At 39.1% G+C, this 26,420-nt stretch overlaps 1 protein-coding gene across 3 annotated transcripts in view; it reads left to right on the top strand.

Moving 5' to 3' along the window:
- Positions 1 to 26,420, top strand: part of LOC128693317 (tyrosine-protein kinase BAZ1B) — a 304,346-nt gene that overhangs the window by 262,278 nt on the left and 15,648 nt on the right. For 2 of the 3 annotated variants that reach the window (XM_053782935.2, XM_053782936.2), the window contains one exon: positions 13,218 to 13,430. The exons of the other annotated variant lie outside the window; for it this stretch is intronic. In XM_053782935.2, coding sequence (XP_053638910.1) covers positions 13,218 to 13,430 — 213 coding nt within the window. The remainder of the gene's footprint in view (positions 1 to 13,217; positions 13,431 to 26,420) is intronic. 3 annotated transcript variants of the gene reach the window in all.

The raw sequence follows: 26,420 nt of genomic DNA, 5'->3' as shown, positions 1-26,420 counted from the left end.
TGGCAGGGATAGTTGTAGTGTGGGTAACAGGTACCTGGGCATGTGGCAGGGAGGGTTATAGTGTGGGGTAACAGGTACCTGGGCATGTGGCAAGGAGGCATGTAGTATGGGTAACAGGTACCTGGGCATGTGGCAGGGAGGGTTATAGTGTGGGTAACAGGTACCTGGGTATGTGACAGGGAGGGTTGTTATATGGGTAATAGGTACCTGGGCATGTAGCAGGGAGGGTTGTAGAGTGGGTAAAAGGTACTTGGGCATGTGGCAAGGAGGGTTGTAGTGCAGGTAACAGGTACCTGGGCATGTGGCAGGGAGGGTTGTGGTGTGGGTAACAGGTACCTTGGCATGTGGTAGGGAGGGTTGTGGTGTGGGCAAGTACATGCCTGGGCATGTGACAAGAAGGTTGTGGCTTGGTTAAGCTTGTGCTTTAGCAGCAGTAAGTCAACCTTGATCGTGTATGTCAAAGCTTTTCCCTCCCCTTTCTCTACAACAGACTAATGGAACTTATAAATGTTCAGTTCTTGACTAAACTAAGTGGAGTCCACCACACATGCATGAAACGAACTTGTACAAAATATCTTTTCATTTAATGAAATAAGATAAAATAATACAGTAAATCTTCTCATAACACATAGGATACATTCCTGAAAATTGGTGACTTGTAGAAATTAGCAGTATGTAAAGTGAAAACATAGGGAATTTGCTAAACAAATATTTTTTTAATTATCAACTAAGTGCAAATAACTACAGTATCTTATCTGAGATTCTAATTGTAGTTGCTTGTTGACAAGGAATTGTGTGATGTGGAAAGGGTTGATGTGACTCTACTTACTGAGGTGAATGATTGTAGCTTTTGTGTTGCTGTGAATTAATAGTTTCCAGTACTGTTATTTATTTATTTATTTATTTTATGTCTTTGCAAACAGTACATTGAGATTTTGTATTTACAATAGTGGGTTGCAATGCAAAGAGAGCCTCTATTATGCCTAGGCATTATGGGCCAACTTAACATTATTGGCTTACAGTCTACTTAATACTAAGGAGTTTATCATAGTTGTACAGTAGGATAGTAATTATTTCATAGTTGTACAGTAGAATATTAATTATAAATTAATCAAAATTTGTATAATACAAGGATATATTTATATTCAAAAATGCTTTTTGTGAAAACAATGATTCAATTATATTCCTGTCAACAATGGATAAAAGGTTCAATGTGATAGTTTCAGTTATTATGTGGGAGTACATAGGTGAGTAAGTGTGTACTGAGCATTTAGCATTTAGTCTAGGGTGATTAAGTGGCTTTTGAGAAGAGTCTTAAATTGATTTTCAGACTGGGTTACTTTAATATCTTCTGGTAATGAATTCCATATTTTGGGGCCCTTTATGTGCATAGAGTTTTTACACAGTGTGATATGGACACGAGGTATATCAAAAAGAGATGTGTGTCTTGTGTTGTGGTCATGTGTCCTGTTTAGGTTGGTGAGGAGAAGTTTGAGTGGGGGGTTTATATTTGTGTGTATTGTTCTGTGTATGTAGTAGGCACATAAATAAGTATGGATGTTCTTAATGGTGAGCAGATTCAGACTTTTGAAAATTGGTGGAGTATGCTGGTGGGAGTGGGAATTTGTTAACATTCTTACTGCTGCCTTTTGCTGGGTTATTAGGGGTTTTAGGCAATTGGATGTTGTTGATCCCCATGCACAAATTCCATATGTAAGATAAGGGTATATGAGTGAATGGTACAGTGCCAGGAGAGCTGATTGTGGAACGTAGTACCTTATCTTTGATAGTATGCCTACAGTCTTGGAGATTTTCTTGGTGATTTGTTGTATGTGTGTCTGGAACTTACGGCTACTATCAAGGTGGATACCTAGGAATTTTCCCTCTGTGAGTCTTGTGACTGATGATCCATTTAGCGTTATGTTAATTGGATCATTTGCAGCTTTGTTTCCAAACTGAATGAAATAGGTTTTATCAGTGTTCAGGGTAAGTTTGTTAGTCATCATCCAGGCAGATATTTTCTGTAATTCAGCATTGACTGTGTTTGCTAGTATGACTGTGTTTGGGTGGGAAAAGACATATGTAGTGTCATCTGCAAATAATATGGGTTTGAGTAGCTGTGATGCATTCGGTAGATCATTGATGTAGATGAGAAAGAGGAGTGGTCCAAGGACGCTTCCTTGTGGGACTCCTACCGTGATTGGTTGGGTGGAAGAGTTTGCATCATTTGCATACACATATTGAGTTCTGTTACTAAGGTATGACTTTAGGTAGTTGAGAGAATGGCCTCTGATACCATAGTGCATTAATTTGGAGTACAGCAGTTCATGGTCGACTGTATTGAAAGCTTTACGTAAATCAGTGAAAATGCCCAGCGGGACTTCTTTCTTTTCAAGTGCGATATATATTAGTTCTAGCATGTGTATGATAGCATCATTTGTGCTTTTATTATTCCTGAATCCAAACTGACAAAGATTTAATATGTTGTGTGAAACGAGGTAGGAATAGATCCGTCTATGAATTAATTTTTCAAAGATTTTAGAGAGCAGTGGTAAGTTAGATATTGGTCTATAGTTATTCAAGTCAGCTTGGTCACCTCCTTTATGGATCGGAGTGACCCCTCGCTATTTTGAGGATTGTTGGGAAGGTAGATGAGTCAATGGATTTGTTAAAGAGCGTTGCAATAATTGGTGACAGTACTTGAGAAGTTTTTTGTACATAAAAGCAGGCAAGTTGTTTATGTCTCCTGCCTTGTTTTTAATGGTGTTTATGATGAGCGTAACTTCACTGGGGTTGGTTGAAGCTAGGAATAGTGTATTTGGGTAAGTACCTATGAAGTACTTTAAAGGAGGGGTTTGGGATATTGGCAGTTTGGAGGGATATGTTGTGTATCTTTATATGTGTATGCTTCTAGACTGTTGTATTCTGAGCACCTCTGCAAAAGCAGTGATAATGTGCGAGTGTGGTGAAAGTGTTGAATGATGATGAAAGTATTTTCTTTTTGGGGATTTTCTTTCTTTTTTGGGTCACCCTGCCTCGGTGGGAGACGGCCGACTTGTTAAAAAAAAAAAAAAAAAAAAACTATGAAGTAGTCTGATGGATGGGTGTTTGTGCTTGGTATTTTGTTTGCTAGATTTTTTCCTATGGTGGAGAAGAAAACATTGTCTGTTTGCTGTTTTGGTTAGAGTGAGTAGGGGTTCATCTGATTTTGTTAGTTTGATTGCTTTGTTTTTGGATAACTTTTTAGTTCCAAGAATTTCAGATAGTTTTCCAGGTTTTTTTCATATCACCTTTGATGTTATGTAATCTATTTTCATAATACAGTTTTTTTGACCTTCTTATCAGGCTGGTAAGTGCTGACGAGTAACTTTTCAACTGTTCTCTAGTTATTTGACCCATTCTATACTGTTTTTTCATATTTGTGCTTTGTGTTAATGGATTTGAGGATGCTTGGTGTTAGCCAGGGATTATTCAGTATCTGCTGTGATCTGTTTAGTTTTTCTGGGGCAATGTCTGTTATAGAGGCATTGGGCTTTTTTTAGAAAATTATTTATACATTCATTCATAACTGTATATGTTTCGAGCTCATTTTGCCAATCAGTGTTATTCATAGCTGCTATAAAGTTGTTAACTGCTGTCTCGTTATGTAGTCTGAAGGTTACTTTAGTAATGTCTTGTGGCAGTTTGCCCAGATTAGTTACGAGAAAGGTTGGATAGTGGTCTGTAGTGTTGTCTGTGATTATGCCTGATTTTAAAGGGGATATGGTGTTTGTCCAGATGTGGTCAATTAAGGAGATGCTTGTCTCGGAGATTCTTGTAGGTTTAGATATTGCTGGTAGCAACAGGCAGTTACTCATTGTGTTTGTGAATTTGGTTACTTGTGGGTCCTGGTCGTGTAGTATGTTTATGTTGAAATCTCCTGTTAGTAGTAGGTGGTCTTTATTCTTGTGTGCATCAGTAATCATGTTTCCTGGTTTTTCACTAAAGTGATAAATGTTTACAACTGTGAGGGGTTTTTGCAGGCCTTTGATTTAAATTTGGCTATGATATACATTGGACCCTCGACCAACGATGGCATCGTATAACGTTAAATCCGACTAGCGATACATTTTAACGCAAAAATTTTGCCTCGACTAGCGCTAAAAAACTCGACCAACGCGATTCGTTCTGTTCGAGACGTGTTCACTTGTGGCCTGAGCACGCCTCACTTGTCCCGTGGGTGCCAATGTTTACAAGCCAGCCAGCCACCTCGGTCCCATCCAAACATGCAATTGGAACATTTCATATTATCACAGCGTTTTTAGTGATTGCACCTGCAAAATAAGTCACCATAGGCCACAAGAAAGCTTCTAGTGCCAACCCTACAGCAAGAAAGGTGAGAATTACTATGGATATGAGGAAAGAGATCATTGCTAAGTATGAAATTGGAGTGCATGTCTCCGAGCTGGCCAGGTTGTACACAAAACCCCAATCAACCATCGCTACTATTGTGGCCAAGAAAACGGCAATCAAGGAAGCTGTTCTTGCCAAAGGGGCAACTATGTTTTTGAAACTGAGATCGCAAGTGATAGAAGATGTTGAGAGACTGTTATTGGTGTGGATAAACGAAAAACAGATAGCAGGAGATAACATCTCTCAAGCGATCATATGTGAAAAGGCTAGGAAGTTGCATGATGATTTAATTAGAAAAATGACTGCAACTAGTGGTGATGTGAGTGAATTTAAGGCCAGCAAAGGTTGGTTTGAGAGATTTAAGAATCGTAGTGGCATACATAGTGTGATAAGGCATGGTGAGGCTGCCAGTTTGGACCAAAAAGCAGCTGAAAAATATGTGCAGGAATTCAAGGAGTACATAGACAGTGAAGAATTGAAACCTGAACAAGTGTTTAATTGTGATGAAACAGGCCTGTTTTGGAAGAAAATGCCAAGCAGGACCTACATTACTCAGGAGGAAAAGGCACTCCCAGGACATAAGCCAATGAAAGACAGGCTTATGCTGTTGATGTGTGCTAATGCTAGTGGTGATTGCAAAGTGAAGCCTTTATTGGTGTATCACTCTGAAACTCCCAGAGTGTTCAGGAAAAACAATGTCCTCAAGGCTAATTTGTGTGTGCTGTGGAGGGCAAACAGTAAGGCATGGGTCACTAGGGACTTTTTCTATGCCTGGTTAGACCATGCATTTGCCCCCACTGTGAAAAATTACCTCCTGGAAAATAAATTGGACCTTAAGTGCCTCCTGGTATTAGACAGTGCTCCTGCTCATCCTTCAGACGTGGCAGAGCGACTTTCTGGGTACATGAGCTTCATTAAGGTCAAGTTTTTGCCTCCTAATACCACTCCTCTCCTGCAGCCCATGGACCAGCAGGTCATTGCAAACTTCAAAAAACTCTACACAAAAGCTATGTTTGAAAGGTGCTTTGTAGTGACCACAGAAACTCAATTGACTCTAAGAGAGTTTTGGAGAGATCACTTTAGCATCCTCAATTGTGTAAACATTATAGGTAAGGCTTGGGAGGGAGTGACTAAGAGGACCTTGAACTCTGCTTGGAAGAAACTGTGGCCAGAATGTGTAGACAAAAGGGATTTTGAAGGATTTGAGGCTAACCCTGAGAAGCCTATGCCAGTTGTGGAATCAATTGTGGCATTGGGGAAGTCCTTGGGGTTGGAGGTTAGTGGGGAGGATGTGGAAGAGTTGGTGGAGGAGGACAATGATGAACTAACCAATGATGAGCTGCAAGATCATCTTCAACAGCAAGAGGCCTGACCTAAGGAAACTGCTCCTGAGGAGGGGATAGAGAAATTGAGGAAGTTGCCTACTTCAAAGATTAAGGAAATGTGTGCAATGTGGCTTAAAGTGTAAACCTTTTTTGATGAAAATCACCCTGACACAGCTACTGCAAGCCGTGTTGGCAACCTGTACACTGACAAAGTTGTGAAACACTTTAGGAATGTCATAAAGGAACGGGAGGTACAGGCCTCTTTGGACAGATATGTTGTGCGACAGAGGTCCAGTGACTCAAGCTGGTCCTAGTGGCATTAAAAGAAGAAGGGAACTAACCCCGGAAAAGGACTCGACACCTCAAGCCCTAATGGAAGGGGATTCCCCTTCTAAACACTAACACCATCCACACTCCCCTCCTCCCATCCCATCAATCATCACCAGATCTTCAATAAAGGTAAGTGTCATGTAATTGTACATGTCTTCTTCAGTTTGTGTGTATTAAAATTAATATTTCATGTGGTAAAAATTTTTTCTTTCAGTACTTTGGGGTGTCAGGAACGGATTAATTTGATTTCCATTATTTCTTATGGGGAAAATTAACTCGACTAACGATAATTTCGACTAACGATGAGCTCTCAGGAACGGATTAATATCGTTGGTCGAGGGTCCACTGTATTCTCCATGTTCGCCCCTTGTGCAAGATTTATTGATAAATTCAAGTTGATTTGTATAGTATATAGCTGTTCCTCCCCCTTGCTGGTCTGTTCTACAATTGTGTATGGCCATGTAGCCAGGAATGGTATAGAAATCTGTATTATCAGGCTTAAGCCAGGTTTCTGTGAGTGTGATGATTGATATATTGGAATGAAGAGAATTGAGTAATGCTGTGAGGTCATCATAATGTTTGCTCAGGGATCTGACATTGTAGTTAAAGATGGTTATGTTATTGTTTGCACTGAGTAGTGTCTTTGCTTGGTCTGCTGTGTAGTAATTACAGTTACTGGTTGATTCGTGCAATTCATTTTGTAAAAGGTTTACATCAGGATCTATGCCTGTAAACATAGGATGAGAGTAATTTTACAAACTAGATTTTCTGAGTAAAATGATATAAGATTTATATTGAATCTACAACTAGACTTATGACTAAGACTCTGTGATTAATCTAAAACTTGTAAAAATTTGAAAGAAAAAGGGATTATTACAGAATAGATAATCCAGTTATACACTTAAGCATCTAATAGCACCTTAATTATTTTAACAAGTGAGTTTATGAACTACAGTAGATATTTACAGCTAAAATAAAGGAGCTAACGAATATAATAATAATAATAAAAGAATGTATTAAAAGCAAAATCAGTAGCACCTGAGGTAGTCAATAGCACCTGGAGTATTTTAATGGCAAAATAGTGAACTTATTACACTTTAGCCCCTGAGAATAGCACTTTGATTATTTTAACAGTTGGAAAGTGTACTTCAGTGCTCAAGTACTGTTCTCATTAACCCTTTGACTGTCGCGGCCGTATATATACGTCATACGAGGTACCGTGTTTGACGTATATATACTCATAAATTCTAGCGGCTTCAAATCAAGCCGGAGAAAGCTGGTAGGCCCACATGTGAGAGAATGGGTCTGTGTGGTCAGTGTGCACCATATAAAAAAAATCCTGGAGCACGCAGTGCATAATGAGAAAAAAAAAACTCCGACCGTTTTTTTTTTTTTTTTTTTTTTAATTAAAATGCCGACTTTGTGGTCTATTTTCATATAGTATTTATGGTTGTACTCTCGTTTTCTTGGTCTCATTTGATAGAATGGAAAACATATTATAGAAATAGAGGTGATTTTGATTGATTTTACGATAAAAAGAACCTAGAAATGGAGCTCAAAGTAGGGGAAATATTTGATTTTTGCCAATGTTCAAAAGTAAACAAATGATGCTATTGTCCAATAAATGTCCAACTAGCCATTCTAATATGCAGTCATGAATGGATTGATGTTATTTATACAATTATTACAGTATTGCAGTAGTCTGCATAATAGTAAGTCTTCTATTTTTTGTTTGAATAAAAATTCAAAATAGAAAGCAAGAGTAATATCAGAGGGGCCTGGAGACATGACTGATGAGCAAAGAAAATGTTATTTTAGAGCCAGGAATATCTGCATTGTTCATTCTGGACCTTATTTTGAAATTGTCATATTTTTTAGTTTTCATGAAATTGGCCAAATTGGAAATTTCTGACCACATTATTAGGTAGTTGAAATCTGTAAATGGGCAGTTTCTTGTACTCAATCGATAGAAGAAATGGAGTTCTAAAGAAATAGCTATGAGTTTGGGCGACTGAAACAATGGAATTAGCCGAAAATAGGACTCAAAGTCGGCGAAATCGCCGATTTGTAAACAGCGCCAAGGTCGCTAACTTCGCGAGAGCATAATTCCGTCAGTTTTCCATCAAATTTCGTTTTTTTGGTGTCATTACAATTGGGAAAAGATTCTCTATCATTTCATAAGAAAATTTTTTTTTTTTTTTTTTAAATTTTGCGACACCAGGAGACACCTCAGGATTGGGGGTTGCGACAGTCAAAGGGTTAATCCAGCTTTGATCTGTTTTTTAGAATTGTTTGTAAAACAGTATTGCTCATGATTCTGATTCAAAGCATTTCTTCTAGATATTTCAGGGGCTCTTATTTTCTTCAGTGTCTAATTGTACTGTTGGTGTGATGAATGCTGTCTGCATCACACCCATACCCTCATAGTATATCTAAAATTTCCACTTCCTTTAATACCATCTTAGCATAACACATTCTTAACACCTCCACCATCACTAGTATTTCTCTTGGGTGCCATGCTTAATGGGTGATGAATAGATCCAAAATCATTTGATAAACATGAAGGGAGTAAAGTGTGCAAATCGTCTAGAAACAACTGCATGCTGAATGTTGCAGCGAGGAGGCGGTTGGAGGCAGTGGAGATGTCCTGTGGTGTAAATATTATGCAGAAAATTCGGAGTGTGGAAATTAGGAGAACGTGTGGAGTTAATAAAAGTATTAGTCACAGGGCTGAGGAGGGGTTGTTGAGGTGGTTTGGTCATTTAGAGAGAATAGATCAAAGTAGAATGACATGGAGAGCATATAAATCTGTAGGGGAAGAAAGGCGGGGTAGGGGTTGTCCTTGAAAAGGTTGGAGGGAGGGGGTAAAGGAGGTTTTCTGGGCAAGGGGCTTGGACTTCCAGCAAGCGTGCTTGAGCGTGGTAGGTAGGAGTGAATGGAGACAAAAGGTATTTGGGACCTGATGAGCTGTTGAAGTGTGAGCAGGGTAATATTTAGTGAAGGGATTCAGGGAAACTGGTTATTTATATAGCCAGACTTGAGTCTTGGAAATGGGAAGTACAATGCCTGTACTTTAAAGGAGGGGTTTGGGATATTAGCAGTTTGGAGGGATATGTTGTGTATCTTTATACGTATATACTTCTAAACTGTTGTATTCTGAGCACCTCTGCAAAAACAGTGATTATGTGTGAGTGAGGTGAAAGTGTTGAATGATGAAAGTAGTATTTTCTTTTTGGGTCGCCCTGCCTCGGTGGGAGACGGCCGACTTGTTAAAAAAAAAAAAATGTAAATAGTGTGTTAACCCTTTCAGAGTTTTGGCCGTAATAGTACGGTTCGCGTCCCAGGGTTTTTGATATACTAGTGTGCCTAAATTCTAGCGCCCTCAAATCTAGTGAGAGAATGCTGGTAGGCCTACATATGAAAGAATGGGTCTGTGGTCAGTGTGCACAGCATAAAAAAAAATCCTGCAGCACGCAGTGCGTAATGAGAAAAAAAAACTTTGACCATGTTTTTGGATTAACCCTTTCGGGGTTTCGGCCGTACTAGTACGGCTTACGTGCTGGGTTTTTTGACGTACTAGTACGCATAAATTCTAGAGCCCTCAAATCTAGTGAGAGAAAGCTGTTAGGCCTACATATGAAAGTATAGGTCTATGTGGTCAGTGTGCGCAGTATAAAAAAAAATCCTGCAGCACACTGCGTAATGAGGAAAAAAAAAACCTTCGACTGTGTTTTTGGATTAAAAGAGCAACTTTGCACTGTATTTTCGTATGGTATTTATTGTTGTATTCTAGTTTTCCTGGTCTCATTTTATAGAATGGAAGACATATTAAAGAAATTGAGATGATTTTGACTGGTTTCACAATGAAAAGTACCTTGAAATTAAGCTCAAAATAGCAGAAATGTTCGATTTTTACCAAAGTTCAAAAGTAAACAAATCATGCAAAGCGTCCAATACACGTCAACTGGTTAGTCTAATATTCTTTCACAAGTGCGCTAATATTATTTATACCATTTCTACACTAGTGCAGTAGTCTGCATAACGGTAAATCTTCTATTTTTTTGTAAGAATAAAAATTCACAGTGGAAAGCCAAAGAAATATAAGAGGGGCCTGGGGATGTGACTAACGAACAGAGAACTTGTTATTTTAATGCCAGGAATGTTTTTCTTGTTTATTCTGGACCCTATTCGGAAATTGGCATCTTTTGAAATTTGTGTGAAATTGGCAAAATTGCTAAATTCTGACCACTTTGTTGGATGGTTGAAATCGGTAAATGGGTGGTTTCTTGTACTGATTCGATAGAAAAAATGGAGTTCTAGCAAAATAGTTATGATTTTTGTCGACTAGTACATTGGAATTGGCCGAAAATAGGGCTCAAAGTGGGCAAAATTGCCGATGCGTAAACATCGTCGAGACCGCTAACTTCGCAAGAGCATAAGTCCGTAAGTTTTCCATCAAATTTCATACTTTTGGTGTCGTTATGATCGGGAAAAGATTCTCTATCCTTTCATAAGATTTTTTTTTTTTTATTAACCCATAAACGGTCCAAACATATATATACATTCACTACTGTACTGCCCCAACTTTTCTGAGAAAAAAACATTGTTGTTTTTTTAATAGGAAAAAAAGAGCATATGGTACCCAGGCATCCCCAATTATTTTAATATGGTGCACAGTGAGTGCTCACACCCATTCTCACATGTCTAGGCGACTCAGGCTTATCGTGGCAATGTTAAATGTAGGACACATAAAACGTATATATACGTTTGGACCGTTTACGGGTTAAATTTGGGCGACCCTGAGAACAAGTCTCGGAGAGGGCCTGGCGACCCTGAAAGGGTTAAAAATATCTAACATAGACAGGACTCACAGCAGTGACTTAAAATTGGAAAAAATCAGATTCAGGAAGGATATAGGAAAGCACTGGTTTCGTAATAGAGTTGTAGATGAGTGGAACAAACTCCCGAGTACCATCATAGAAGCTAAGACGTTGTGTAGTTTTAAAAATAGGTTGGATAAATACATGGGTGGGTGTGATTTGGACCTGACTAGCTTGTGCTACTAGGTCGGACGCAGTGCTCCTCCCTTAACCCCTTGACTGTCGCAACCCCCAATCCTGAGGTGTCTCCTGGTATCGCAAAATTTAAAAAAAAAATTATTTTTTCTTATGAAATGATAGAGAATCTTTTCCCAATTGTAATGCCACCAAAAAAACGAAATTTGATGGAAAACTGACGGAATTACGTCCTCGCGAAGTTAGTGACCTCGGCGATATTTACAAATCGGCAATTTCACCCACTTTGAGCCCTATTTTCGGCTAATTCCATTGTTCCAGTCGACCAAACTCATAGCTATTTCTTTAGAACTCCGTTTTTTCTATCGATTGAGTACAAGAAACTGCCCATTTACCAATTTCAACTACCCAATAACGTGGTCAGAAATTTGCAATTTGGCCAATTTCATGAAAATTAAAAAATATGACAATTTCAAAATAAGGTCCAGAATGAACAATGCAGACATTCCTGGCTCTAAAATAACATTTTCTTTGTTCATCAGTCATGTCTCCAGGCCCCTCTGATATTACTCTTGCTTTCTATTTTGAATTTTTATTCAAACAAAAAATAGAAGATTTACTATTATGCAGACTACTGTAATACAGTAATAATTGTGTAAATAACATCAACCCATTCATGACTGCATATTAGAATGGCTAGTTGGACATTTATTGGACAATGACATCATTTGTTTACTTTTGAACATCAGCAAAAATCAAACATTTCCCCTACTTTGAGCTCCATTTCCAGGTTCTTTTATAATAAAATCAATCAAAATCACGTCTATTTCTATAATATGTTTTCCATTCTATCAAATGAGACCAAGAAAACGGGAATACAACCATAAATACTAAAAAATAGATCACAAAGTCAGCATTTTAATTAAAAAAAACGGTCGGAGTTTTTTTTCTCTCATTATGCACTGCGTGCTCCAGGATTTTTTTATATGGTGCACACTGACCACACAGACCCATTCTCTCACATGTGGGCCTACCAGCTTTCTCCTTCTTGATTTGAAGCCGCTAGAATTTATGAGTATATATACGTCAAACACGGTAACTCATAAGACGTATATATATGGCCGCGACAGTCAAAGGGTTAAGTGACGTGTCTGACCTCACTAGGTCAAGGCATTGGCTTAAGCCGGTGGGAGAATTGGACCTGTCTCGCATAGACCAGTAGGCCTGTTACAGTGTTCCTTCTTTCTTATGTTAGGCTATGCTTACAGTAAAACATCTTTCTATGGATTATTCCATTCATCAGAGATGCTTCTTCCAATGCTCTGCCTGACTCGCTTGCTCTATATTCCCAATTTGATTGTCCCATTTTTAGTATGGATTCTCTCTGCAGTATCTTAACTGGCACTGATATTTTTTAAACTGTGTGACCTTTTCTCCTTCTCCTGCTTTTGTTCCCTCAACATATCTCCCTTTAATTTTATCATCTTTGCCCTTACTGTGTAATGCTGAGTTATACAATTAAATGTAGCATTTTCATTGTGGTTATCACAGGTGTCCTTTGGAAGGATGTTAGTCACTAACAGCTATAAGCCATAAACAGTAATATCCATCATAAAATGCTCATTTTAATGCAAGTTTATTTGCTGTATATTGATCAAACTAGTGAACATTTTGCATGTTAAGTTCAGGGACCACCCCCTCCCCCAACTATGAGCTGTTACTAGCATTTCAACTCATGAATGAGTTACAACTTTGAACATATTTTCTTACAGAGTATGGTTAAAAGAATGGTTGCCAATAACACACTCATAACTGCCGATTTTATTTTGTATACATTGATTTTTTTTTTTTTTTTTTTTTTTCGTAAGTGTGAAAGGTGGTAACTCGGACATCTATAAGTTGGAAACCTGTATTTAGTAGAAGTGGACTTAATACCTTCAGTTAGGTGAAATGGTCATTGATGTAGTCTTCTAATACAGTGTTGTTCTTTAAGGAAAAGGGGTCTTGTACCTAGGTTAACATATTTTAAATTAAGGAAATTTTTTAAAAATATACTTGGGAGTGTAAACTGCATTTAGAAATGCTTTGAAATTCGTGAACATTTTATGTGCATACTGTAGTTTATTTTAACCGTGGAATCATTCATGGCTTACAGTATATGGCACAAGATTCATGCACATACTGTGGATTAGGATTGGACAAGAATGGAACTCGGGCACGGCTCCTGCCATGTATAACCTGTGATACTTGTTTTCATCCCGAGTGTGCTTGTGAAGCTGTCAACAGCAAGACTGTGAACACATATCAGTGTTCTAAGTGTTTGAGAGCTAGTAGAAGTCCATCCAGGTCTCCTGTGAAAACAGCTAAGGTAGTGTCTTAGTTGTGCTAATATTTAACTATTCACAATGTAGTGCAGTAGTCTCTCTCATTCAGACTAATGCATGTACAAAACATTCCAAATAATAGAAATCATATTTCTTTTATTCAAAAAAAAACTGAATTAAATTTTATAATTTTTGCTCTAATTTGGAATATTCCAAATATAAAATATTCCATATTGGAAATTAATTCAGTTTTTTTTTTTTTTCCATAATTGGGAGAATTTGGAACAAGATGTGCGAAGATAGCGATGTTTGTTTTTATTTACATGCCTTATGGATTAAATGTACATTTTTTTTTTTTTTAACACTACAGCTGTTTCCCATCAGGGCAGGGTGACCCAACAAAAGAAATACTTTTATCATCACTCATTCCATCACTGCCTTGCCAGAGGCCTGCCGATACTACAGTTCAAAATCTGTAAATATAACCTCCCCTCCTTCAGAGTTCAGGCACTGTACTGCCCAGCTTTAGGACTCGAGTCTGGCTGACCAGTTTCCCTGAATCCCTTCATAAATGTTACCTTGCTCACATTCCAACAACACATTAAGTCATAAAAACCTATTATAGATTTATACACCCTCCAAGCCATTATATTTTGGTCCGTCTTCTGCAAATGTCTGAACCACCTCAACAACCCCTCTTCAGCCCTCTGGATAAAAAATTTTTTAACTCCACACATCCTTCTAATCTCCAAGTTAAGTATTCTCTGCAAAATCTTCACACCACACATTGTCCTCAGACACAACATCTCCACTGCCTCCAGCCTTCTCCTTGTTGCAACATTTGTCACCCATGCTTCATACCTGTATAAGAGCATTGGTACCACTATATGCTCATATATTCCCCTCTTTGCTACTATGAATAACTTTTTGTCTCTACAGACTCCATTTGTCAATTCTGTGGTTCACCTCATCTTTCATAGATCCATCTGCTGACAAGTCCACTCCCGGATATCTGAACACATTCACTCCCTCCATACTTACTCCCTCTAATCTGATATTCAATATTTCATTTCCTAAATTTTTTGTTATCCTCATCACCTTGCTCTTTCCTATGTTCACTTATAATTTCCTTCCTTTACATACCCTCCCAAATTCATCCACTAACCTCTGGAACTTCTCTTCAAAATCATCAAAAAGCACAGTATCATCAGCAAAAAGCAACTGTGACAACTCTCACTATGTGTTAGATTTTTATCTTTTAATCCCACACTTCTTCCAAACACTCAAGCCTACTTCTATTGGGAAATAATCTCCCTCTCCTACATACCCTAACCTGAACCTCACTGTCCATGTAAAAACACTTAACTCCTTTCGATAACCTACCCGCTATTCCATACACTTGCAACATCTGCCACATTGCTTCCCTATCCACCCTATCATAAGCCTTTTCCAGATCCATAAATGCAACAAAAACCTTTTACCCTTGTCTAAAAGCTGTTCACTTTTATACTTCACTGTAAACATTTGGTCTACATATCCCCTACCCTTCCTAAAACACCCTTGTTCATATACAGTCCTGCTCTCCTTTTTACTCTTAATTCATACACCTTAATCATACACCTTACTAGGTATATACAACAGGCTTCTTCTTCTTTCAACAAACTGGCCGTATCCCACCGAGGCAAGGTGGACCAAAAAGAAAAACAAAAGTTTCTCTCTTCAAATTTAGTAATTTATGCAGGAGAAGGGGTTACTAGCCCCTTGCTCCCAGCATTTTAGTCGCCTCTTACAACACGCATGGCTTACGGAGGAAGAATTCTGTACCACTTCCCCATGGAGATAAGAGGAAATAAACAAGAACTAGAAAGAAAATAGCAGAAAACCCAGAGGGGTGTGTATATATATGCTTGTACATGTATGTGTAGTGTGACCTAAGTGTTAGTAGAAGTAGCAAGACGTACCTGAAATCTTGCATATTTATGAGACAGAAAAAAAGACACCAGCATCCTACCATCATGTAAAACAATTACAGGCTTTCGTTTTACACTCACTTGACAGGACGGTAGTACCTCCCTGGGCGGTTGCTGTCTTCCAACCTACAAGTAAAAGTACCAACCATTCCTAAACTATATTCCTCTCTGCTTTTAACATTTCTGTCTTCATCCCCTCAATCCTAACATCTTTACCCCCCTTTCATTTTACCCACAGCCTCATGTACCTTCCCCTCAATCACTTCTGGCTCTTCCTCACTCCTAAAAGATGTTATACCTCCCTGGCCAATGCATGAAATCACAGCTTCCCTCTTGTCATCAACATTTAACAGTTCCTCAAAATATTCCCTTGATCTTCCCAGTACAGTGGAACCCTGAATATCGGCCGTAATCCATTCCAGAAGGTCAGACTAAATTCGAAGCAATATTTCCCATAAGAATTAATCCGTTCCAGACACCCAAAAATATTAACAAAAAAATACATTTTTTAAAGATTTTTTAAAGATTAATTATAGGGGTTTGGGATATTGGCAGTTTGGAAGGATATGTTGTGTATCTTTATACATATATGCTTCTAAACTTTTGTATTCTGAGCACCTCTGCAAAAACAGTGATTATGTGTGAGTGAGGTGAAAGTGTTGAATGATGATGAAAGTATTTTCTTTTTGGGTCACCCTGCCTCTGTGCGAGACGGCCAACTTGTTAAAAAAAAGATACACAAAACAATGAGAACTAAATAAACTAAAATGAACATCTAAATCACTATTACATACCTTTCTTGAAGACTCTTGTTGGCTTAGGGAAGACAGAGAGGAGGAGAGAGGGAGGACTGATTATTATTTGGAAGGGGAATCCCCCTCCATAAGGACTTCAGGTATCAAAGCCTTCTCTGGGGTTACTTCCCTCCCTGCCTCCCTTCCACACTCCCTGTTTCCCTGCTACACTCCTTGCCTCCATGCTACACTCCCTGCTTACCTGCTACACTCCCTGCCTCCATTCCACACTCCATTTCCCTGCTACACTTCCTGCCTCCCTGCAACACTCCCTCCTTCCATGCTACACTCCCTGCCTCCCTTCCACACTCCCTGTTTCCCTGCTACACTCCCTGCCTCCATGCTACACTCCCTGCCTCCCTTCCACACTCCCTGTTTCCCTGCTACACTCCCTGCCTCCATGCTACACTCCCTTTTGCAACATTAGCTTTCTTGATTTCCCTGCTACACTCCCTGCCTGCCTGCTAAGCTCCCTTTTGCAACATTAGCTTCCTTGATTTCCCTGCTACACTCCCTCTCTCCATGCTACACTCCCTGCCTCAACTCCCTTTCACAGCATTAGCTTCCTTGAATTCCCTGCTATACTCCCTGCCTCCCTGCTAAACTCCCTTTTACAACAGTAGCTTCCTTTATTTCTACTTTCTTTGCCAGGATGGAAGTGATTGTTGATTTGGATTTCCCATACATCCTGGCAAGTTCTAGCACTCGAACACCACTCTCATATTTTACAATAACTTCTTTTGTAAATTCCATCATGTTTCTCACTTTCTTTACCACAGGAACTTTACTAGGAACTTTCTTTGGGCCCATGGTGGCTTATGTAACAGTCGCAGTTAACCCTGCGCGTGAACGTAGATCTACGTTAACGTGCATAGCGCTCCAACCTTGATTTTCCCCATTTGAAAGCATGTAAAAAATGTAGATCTACATTCGAAACATTATGCATGTGAACATAGATCTACTTTTGGACAGTTTAGGGATTAATAAACAAGCACAAAATCTAATGGATTTTAAGGAAACGTTTGGGTGAATGTGCGGAGTATATGCTCAATCACTGAGAGACACAGGGAGACTGACTCACCTACGCAATGGCGTCCCAGCTGGCGGTGGACTGATGCATATAATATGGCTGATTTGCGAGGCACTGGCCAAAATATAGAGCAAAATTTCAGCCCAAAAACCAGCCTAAATACTATTCGGCCGATAAACGCAGTGGCCGATATTCGAGGTTCCACTGTACCTCCAACTTCCCATCTAACAACTCTCTTTTACTTTTAACTGTCAATTCCATTTGCTCCCTAGGCTTTCACAATTTATTAATCTCACTCCATAACTTTTTCTTATTCTCAGCAAAATTTGTTGACAGCATCTCACCCACTCTCTCATTTGCCATATTGGAGTCATCATCCAGCTGAAGTAACTCCTTGTGTCCTCACCAAGCCAGGTTCTGAGTCACAAGAAATTTTAAGAAGTGAAGGATTCTTGTCGAGATATTACGCCACTTCTGCTTTTCCTTCTCAATTTGTGACTGAAGTTCTGTGTCAATAGCTCTTCTGTTTTCAGTTTAATTGCTTTTCATTTCTTTCCACTGTGTGAAGCACTCCCAAGGATTCTTGGTATTTTCATGACCACTAATCCTTTCAGGTTCTTTCCACTGGTTGAATCCACTTTTTTGCTCAAATGAGGATTGGTGGTCTGACTAGGAATAGAGAAGACAACAGGTACAAAATACAGACTTTTTAGAAGGGGAATAGAGCAGCCATGAGCAAATCACTTCCTCACCACAACCATTTTCCAGTTTCCTGTTGAACCATGTTTTGTTCATTGAGCAATTATTTGTTGGTAGGAAAGGCCCCGCACTGTTCTGGAAATATTTCAAACCCAGCTTTATTATTACTGTTCTGAACGTGTCAGGCAGAATTGCTTTGCCCAGTATCCTCATTGAACTTCAAAAGTCCAGTGTCATTCTGTTCAATCGCTTCTTGTGTGACAGTTCAAGGCTCTTCAACACCATGTTCACTAGGTTCAGTCTTGTCGGGTAAAATCTTGTCAATAAACTCAGCATCATCACCACCACCACCATTGTCTCTCCCTCTTGTGATGTCCACGTATTCTCTGGCAGCTTCACTTTTAATATCATCATCATGCTTGGATTACCAAAACTGTTGTCCAGAGGGCTGAGGAAGGGTTGTTGAGGTGGTTCGGACATGTAGAGAGAATGGAGCGAGACAGAATGACTTCAAGAGTGTATCAGTCTGTAGTGGAAGGAAGGCGGGGTAGGGGTCGGCCTAGGAAAGGTTGGAGGGAGGGGGTAAAGGAGGTTTTGTGTGCGAGGGGCTTGGACTTCCAGCAGGCGTGCGTGAGCGTGTTTGATAGGAGTGAATGGAGACGAATGGTTTTTAATACTTGACGTGCTGTTGGAGTGTGAGCAAAGTAACATTTATGAAGGGGTTCAGGGAAACCGGCAGGCCGGACTTGAGTCCTGGAGATGGGAAGTACAGTGCCTGCACTCTGAAGGAGGGGTGTTAATGTTGCAGTTTAAAAAACTGTAGTGTAAAGCACCCTTCTGGCAAGACAGTGATGGAGTGAATGATGGTGAAAGTTTTTCTTTTTCAGGCCACCCTGCCTTGGTGGGAATCGGCCAGTGTGATAATAAAATAATAAATAATCATGCTTGGATTTATCTAACGTGACTTGGTAAATTGTGTTTTAATACATATTTCGACGATTTAGACTGTTTTCAATACTTTTATAACGAACCAGATTTTTTAGCTATAATACATAGATTTTCACACTTTTTAATCAGAATTACTGCGGCAATTGAATTTTATGAGTTGAAGTGGAGGGCAGTGGATGGCAGCTGGAAGATTTACACAGTACGTACTTCCACATATGACGCCATTCAGCGCTCACGTCATTAGATAATGTAAACGAGGTAATAACGCAAGTTGTTTTGCTGTTGCTGGTAGTGGTGGTGGTAGTCAGAATGTGACGCATTTTTACTTGACCCACCTCAGATTTTAACAAACATATAGCAGGTGCAGGCAACTTCATGGAATGTGTTGAACAACTTGTTCTGGGCTTTTCAAAGAAGGGCTTGAAGAACTTGCTCAGCTGCTTGCCTTCCTCTGCTTCTAACTTTCCTCACTTCTGTTCTTCAGCTCCACTTTCCTTCTTCGTGAAGAAATGTTTGATGGTCTTCTTTCACAATTCTCTGAAATGAGAAAATGGCACTTTTAAAAAGGACATTAAATTTCACAGATTTTGCACAAAATTCTAGACTACCTCCCTAGTTTGTGCAGGAAAATTGTCTTACTGCCAGTTGACACTGTGCAGTGGTACTGTGAGGTATGTGGTCATGTAGCTCCCAGCATGGTATTTTTAGGTAAAAGTGGTTTAACAATGTAGCCATCCTATTGCTTCTCACCCATCATAATCAAAGACAGATCATACATCTGAAGAAAATTCTTTTTTCACTATCCGAGAATGGCTTGTCTGACTGTATAGAAACTGCTCAGTGGCATCCTATTCATAATTATAACCTGTGTGATATGTCAAAATATCTTAATGAAAATAAGATAACAGACATATTAACCCTTTCAGGGTTGGTGCCGTACTAGTATGGCTTGCACTCCAAGGTTGCTTCGCTAGTGCACTGATATTATTTATACCATTTTTTCAATAATGCAGTAGTCTGCATAACAGTAAATCTTCTATTTTTAACATAAGAACATAAGAAAGGAGGAACACTGCAGCAGGCCTGTTGGCCCATACTAGGCATGTCCTTTACAATTCATCCCACTAACAAACATTTGACCAACCCAATTTTCAATGCTACCCAAGAAATAAGCTCTGATGTGCAAGTCCCACTCAAATCCAACCCCTCCCACTCATGTACTTATCCAACCTAAATTTGAAACTACCCAAAGTCATAGCCTCAATAACCCAACTAGGTAGACTGTTCCACTCATCAACTACCCTATTTCCAAACCAATGCTTTCCTATGTCCTTTCTAAATCTAAACTTATCTAATTTAAATCCATTACTGTGGGCTCTCTCTTGGAGAGATATCCTCAAGACCTTGTTAATATCCCCTTTATTAATACCCATCTTCCACTTATACACTTCAATCAGGTCTCCCCTCATTCTTCATCTAACAAGTGAATGTAACTTAAGAGTCTTCAATCTTTCTTCATAAGGAAGATTTCTAATGCTATGTATTAATTTAGTCATCCTACGCTGAATGTTTTCTAACGAATTTATGTCCATTCTGTAATATGGAGACCAGAATTGAGCTGCATAATCTAGGTGAGGCCTTACTAATGATGTATAAAGCTGCAGTATAACCTCTGGACTTATGTTGCTTACACTTCTTGATATAAATCCCAGTAATCTATTTGCCTTATTACGTACGCTTAGGCATTGCTGTCTTGGTTTAAGGTTGCTGCTCACCATAACCCCCAAGTCCTTTTCGCAATCTGTATGGCTAAGTTCTACATTATTTAACTTGTAAGTGCTAGGGTTATGGACACTCCCGAGCTTCAGAACCTTGCATTTATCTACATTGAACTGCATCTGCCACTTTTCTGACCAAGAGTAGAGTTTGTCTAAATCCTCCTGAAGTTCCCTAACATCTATGTTTGAATCAATTATCCTACCTATCTTTGTGTCATCGGCGAATTTGCTCATATCACTAGTAACACCCTCATCAAGATCATTGATATATATTATAAACAACAACGGGCCCAAGACTGATCCCTGTGGAACGCCACTTGTTACAGATCCCCACTCGGATTTAACCCCATTTATGGACACACTCTGCTTCCTGTCTGTGAGCCATGACTCGACCCACAAGAGCACTTTTCCCCCAATGCCATGAGCTGCCACTTTCTTTAACAGTCTTTGGTGCGGAACTCTATCAAAAGCCTTAGTAAAATCTAAGTAAATAATATCAAATTCTTTATCGTGGTCAACAGCCTCAAAAGCTTTACTGAAGAAAGTTAATAAATTAGTTAGACAAGACCAGCCTCTTGTGAATCCATGCTGAGTATCATTAATCAAGCTATGCTTATCGAGATGGCTTCTTATAATCTCAGCTATAATTGACTCTAGTAATTTGCCTACAATTGAGGTCAGGCTTATTGGGCGGTAATTTGACGGCAACGACTTGTCCCCTGTTTTAAAAATAGGAATTACATTAGCCATCTTCCACATATCAGACACTACACCTGTTTGAAGAGATAAATTAAAAATATTAGTTAATGGTTCACAGAGTTCCATTTTGCATTCCTTAAGAACCCTTGAAAAAAACTCATCAGGACCCGGTGACTTATTTTGCTTCAGTCGGTCTATCTGCTTCACAACCATTCCACTAGTGACTGTGATGTTACATAATTTATCTTCTTCTGGCCCACTATAGAAATTAATTACTGGAATGTTATTAGTGTCTTCCTGCGTAAAAACCGAGAGAAAATAATTATTTAAAATCGAGCACATTTCATTCTCTTTGTCACTAAGATGCCCATAGTTATTTTTAAGGGGACCTATCTTATCTCTGACTTTTGTTCTATATATTTTTTTTTTTTTTTTTTTTTTTTTTTTTTTTTCTTCAACAAGTCGGCCGTCTCCCACCGAGGCAGGGTGACCCAAAAAAGAAAGAAAATCCCCAAAAAGAAAATACTTTCATCATCATTCAACACTTCCACCACACTCACACATTATCACTGCTTTTGCAGAGGTGCTCAAAATACAACAGTTTAGAAGCATATATGTATAAAGATACACAACATATCCCTCCAAACTGCCAATATCCCAAACCCCTCCTTTAAAGTGCAGGCATTGTACTTCCCATTTTCAGGACTCAAGTCCGACTATATGAAAATAACCGGTTTCCCTGAATCCCTTCACTAAATATTACCCTGCTCACACTCCAACAGATCGTCAGGTCCCAAGTACCATTCGTCTCCATTCACTTCTATCTAACACGCTCATGCACGCTTGCTGGAAGTCCAAGCCCCTTGCCCACAAAACCTCCTTTACCCCCTCTCTCCAACCCTTTCGAGGATGACCCCTACCCCTCCTTCCTTCCCCTATAGATTTATATGCTTTCCATGTCATTCTACTTTGATCCATTCTCTCTAAATGACAAACCACCTCAACAACCCCTCTTCTGCCCTCTGACTAATGCTTTTATTAACTCCACACCTTCTCCTAATTTCCACACTCCGAATTTTCTGCATAATATTTACACCACACATTGCCCTTAGACAGGACATCTCCACTGCCTCCAACCGTCTCCTCACTGCTGCATTTACCACCCAAGCTTCACATCCATATAAGAGTGTTGGTACTACTATACTTTGATACATTCCCTTCTTTGCCTCCATAGATAACATTTTTTGACTCCACATATACCTCAACGCACCACTCACCTTTTTTCCCTCATCAATTCTATGATTAACCTCATCCTTCATAAATCCATCCGCCGACACGTCAACTCCCAAGTATCTGAAAACATTCACTTCTTCCATACTCCTCCTCCCCAATTTGATATCCAATTTTTCTTTATCTAAATCATTTGATATCCTCATCACCTTACTCTTTTCTATGTTCACTTTCAACTTTCTACCTTTACACACATTCTCAAACTCATCCACTAACCTTTGCAATTTTTCTTTAGACTCTCCCATAAGCACAGTATCATCAGCAAAAAGTAACTGTGTCAGTTCCCATTTTGAATTTGATTCCCCATAATTTAATCCCACCCCTCTCCCGAACACCCTAGCATTTACTTCTTTTACAACCCCATCTATAAATATATTAAACAACCATGGTGACATTACACATCCCTGTCTAAGACCTACTTTTACCGGGAAGTATTCTCCCTCTCTTCTACATACCCTAACCTGAGCCTCACTATCCTCATGAAAGCTCTTTACAGCATTTAGTAACTTACCACCTATTCCATATACTTGCAACATCTGCCACATTGCTCCTCTATCCACTCTATCATATGCCTTTTCTAAATCCATAAATGCAATAAAAACTTCCATACCTTTATCTAAATACTGTTCACATATATGCTTCAATGTAAACACTTGATCTACACATCCCCTACCCACTCTGAAGCCTTCCTGCTCATCCGCAATCCTACATTCTGTCTTACCTCTAATTCTTTCAATTATAACCCTACCGTACACTTTTCCTGGTATACTCAGTAAACTTATTCCTCTATAATTTTTACAATCTCTTTTGTCCCCTTTCCCTTTATATAAAGGGACTATACATGCTCTCCGCCAATCCCTAGGTACCTTCCCCTCTTTCATACATTTATTAAACAAAAGTACCAACCACTCCAACACTATATCCCCCCCTGCTTTTAACATTTCTGTCATGAATGAATCAGTTCCAGCTGCTTTACCCCCTTTCATTCTATGTAATGCCTCACGTACCTCCACCACACTTACATTCTGCTCTTCTTCACTCCTAAAAGATGGTATACCTCCCTGGCCAGTGCATGAAATTACCGCCTCCCTTTCTTCCTCAACATTTAAAAGTTCCTCAAAATATTCTCGCCATCTACCTAATACAGTGGACCCCCGGTTAATGATATTTTTTCACTCCAGAAGTATGTTCAGGTGCCAGTACTGACCGAATTTGTTCCCATAAGGAATATTGTGAAGCAGGTTAGTCCATTTCATACCCCCAAACATACACGTACAAACGCACTTACATAATACACTTACATAATTGGTCGCATTCGGAGGTGATCGTTATGCGGGGGTCCACTGTACCTCCCTCTCCCCATCTACTAACTCCCCTACTCTGTTTTTAACTGACAAATCCATACTTTCCCTAGGCTTTCTTAGCTTGTTTAACTCACTCCAAAATTTTTTCTTATTTTCATTAAAATTTCTTGACAGTGCCTCTCCCACTCTTTCATCTGCTCTCCATAAACATGTACATCCTGGAGCCTACTCATCAACCTTTTATCCACCAATACATAATCTAACAAACTACTTTCATTACGTGCTACATCATACCTTGTATATTTATTTATCCTCTTTTTTCATAAAATATGTATTACTTATTACCAAATTTCTTTCTACACATAGCTCAATTAAAGGCTCCCCATTTACATTTACCCCTGGCACCCCAAATTTACCTACTACTCCCTCCATAACATTTTTACCCACTTCAGCATTGAAATCCCCAACCACCATTACTCTCACGCTTGATTCAAAACTCCCCACGCATTCACTCAACATTTCCCAGAATCTCTCTCTCTCCTCTACACGTCTCTCTTCTCCAGGTGCATACACGCTTACTATAACCCACTTTTCACATCCAATCTTTATTTTACTCCACATAATCCTTGAATTTATACATTTGTAGTCCCTCTTTTCCTGCCATAACTTATCCTTCAACATTATTGCTACTCCTTCTTTAGTTCTAACTCTATTTGAAACCCCTGACCTAATCCCATTTATTCCTCTCCATTGAAACTCTCCCACCCCCTTCAGCTTTGTTTCACTTAAAGCCAGGACATCCAGTTTCTTCTCATTCATAACATCCACAATCATCTCTTTCTTATCATTTGCACAACATCCACGCACATTCAGACTTCCCACTTTGACAATTTTCTTCTTATTCTTTTTAGTAATCTTTACAGGAAAAGGGGTTACTAGCCCATTGTTCCGGGGATTTTAGTTGACTTTTACAACACGCATGGCTTACGGAGGAAAAATTCTTATTCCACTTCCCCATGGATACAAAAGGAAAAGTAATAAGACCAAGAACTATTTAGATAAAATTAAAGAAAACTCAGATGAGTGTGTATAAATAAACGTATACATGTATGTGTAGTGTGACCTAAGTGTAAGTAGAAGTAGCAAGACATGCCTGTAATCTTGCATATTTATCAGACAGACAAAAGACACCAGCAATCCTACCATCATGTAAAACAATTACAGGCTTTCGTTTTACACTCACTTGGCAGGACGGTAGTACCTCCCAGGGTGGTTGCTGTCTACCAACCTACTATATACTATATACCTGGAAAAAACTTTTTGGGTTAGTTTTAGAATCCCTAGCAACTTTAATTTCATAGTCCCTTTTAGCTTTTCTTATCCTCTTTTTAATGTCCCTCTTAATGTCAATATACTGATTCATAAGATGACACTCACCTCTTTTGATACGCCTATAAATTCCTTTCTTATGCCCTAGTAGATATTTCAGCCTATTATTCATCCATTTTGGGTCATTTCTATTTGATCTAATTTCTTTATACGGAATAAACGTTCTTTGAGCCTCATGTATAGTGTTCAGAAAACTGTCATATTGATAGCTCTCTTCATTACCCCAGTCAACAGATAAGTGTTCTCTAAGCCCATCGTAATCTGCTAAGCGAAAATCTGGGACTGTTACTGAGTTATCCCTACTATCATACTTCCATTCAATGCTAAATGTAATTGATTTGTGGTTGCTAGCACCCAGTTCCTCTGAAACTTCTAAATTATTAACTAGGGATTCATTGTTTACCAGAACTAAGTCAAGCAGGTTATTACCCCTTGTAGGTTCTGTCACAAACTGCTTCAAAAAACAATCCTGAACTACTTCTAAGAAGTCGTATGATTCTAAATTCCCAGTCAAGAAATTCCAATCAATATGACTAAAGTTAAAGTCTCCTAGAATTACTACATTATTGTGCCTTGTGGCCCTAACAATTTCCTCCCATAGTAGTCTCCCCTGGTCCCTATCTAAGTTTGGGGGACGGTATGTCATACCTAAAATTAATTTTTCATACCCCTCTGAAAATTCTATCCAAACAGACTCTGTATGTGTTACTTCAGACTTGATACCCGTTTTTATGCAACAGTTCAAGCGATCTCGGACATACAATGCCACCCCTCCCCCCTTCCCGACACTTCTATCTACTTGGGACACTTGAAACCCTGAATGTGACATTCCGCAGGCATGTCCCGACTTTTTGAATTAAACCACGTTTCAGTTAAGGCAAATACATCAATGTTACCTGCACTAGCAACTAGTCTCAACTCGTCCATCTTATTCCTAGCACTGCGACTATTTGTGTAATATATATTTAAAGACCCCCCTCTCTCTTTACCCTTCCTGCTCGTTTCTGTTATTCCACTAAACCTATTACTGTCCTTGTCAATTTGTGCCACTGGCTTTCCAATATCTACCTCATTTTGCCTATTACTAGTTCTCCTAGTACTCATATTACTACACTGCGACTTGATTGTTTTCC

Source organism: Cherax quadricarinatus, chromosome 28 (genome assembly GCF_038502225.1).
Source record: "Cherax quadricarinatus isolate ZL_2023a chromosome 28, ASM3850222v1, whole genome shotgun sequence".
Lineage (NCBI taxonomy): Eukaryota > Metazoa > Arthropoda > Malacostraca > Decapoda > Parastacidae > Cherax > Cherax quadricarinatus.
Note: the sequence above shows the minus strand (reverse complement) of the source record. Positions and strands in the feature narration are given on the sequence as shown.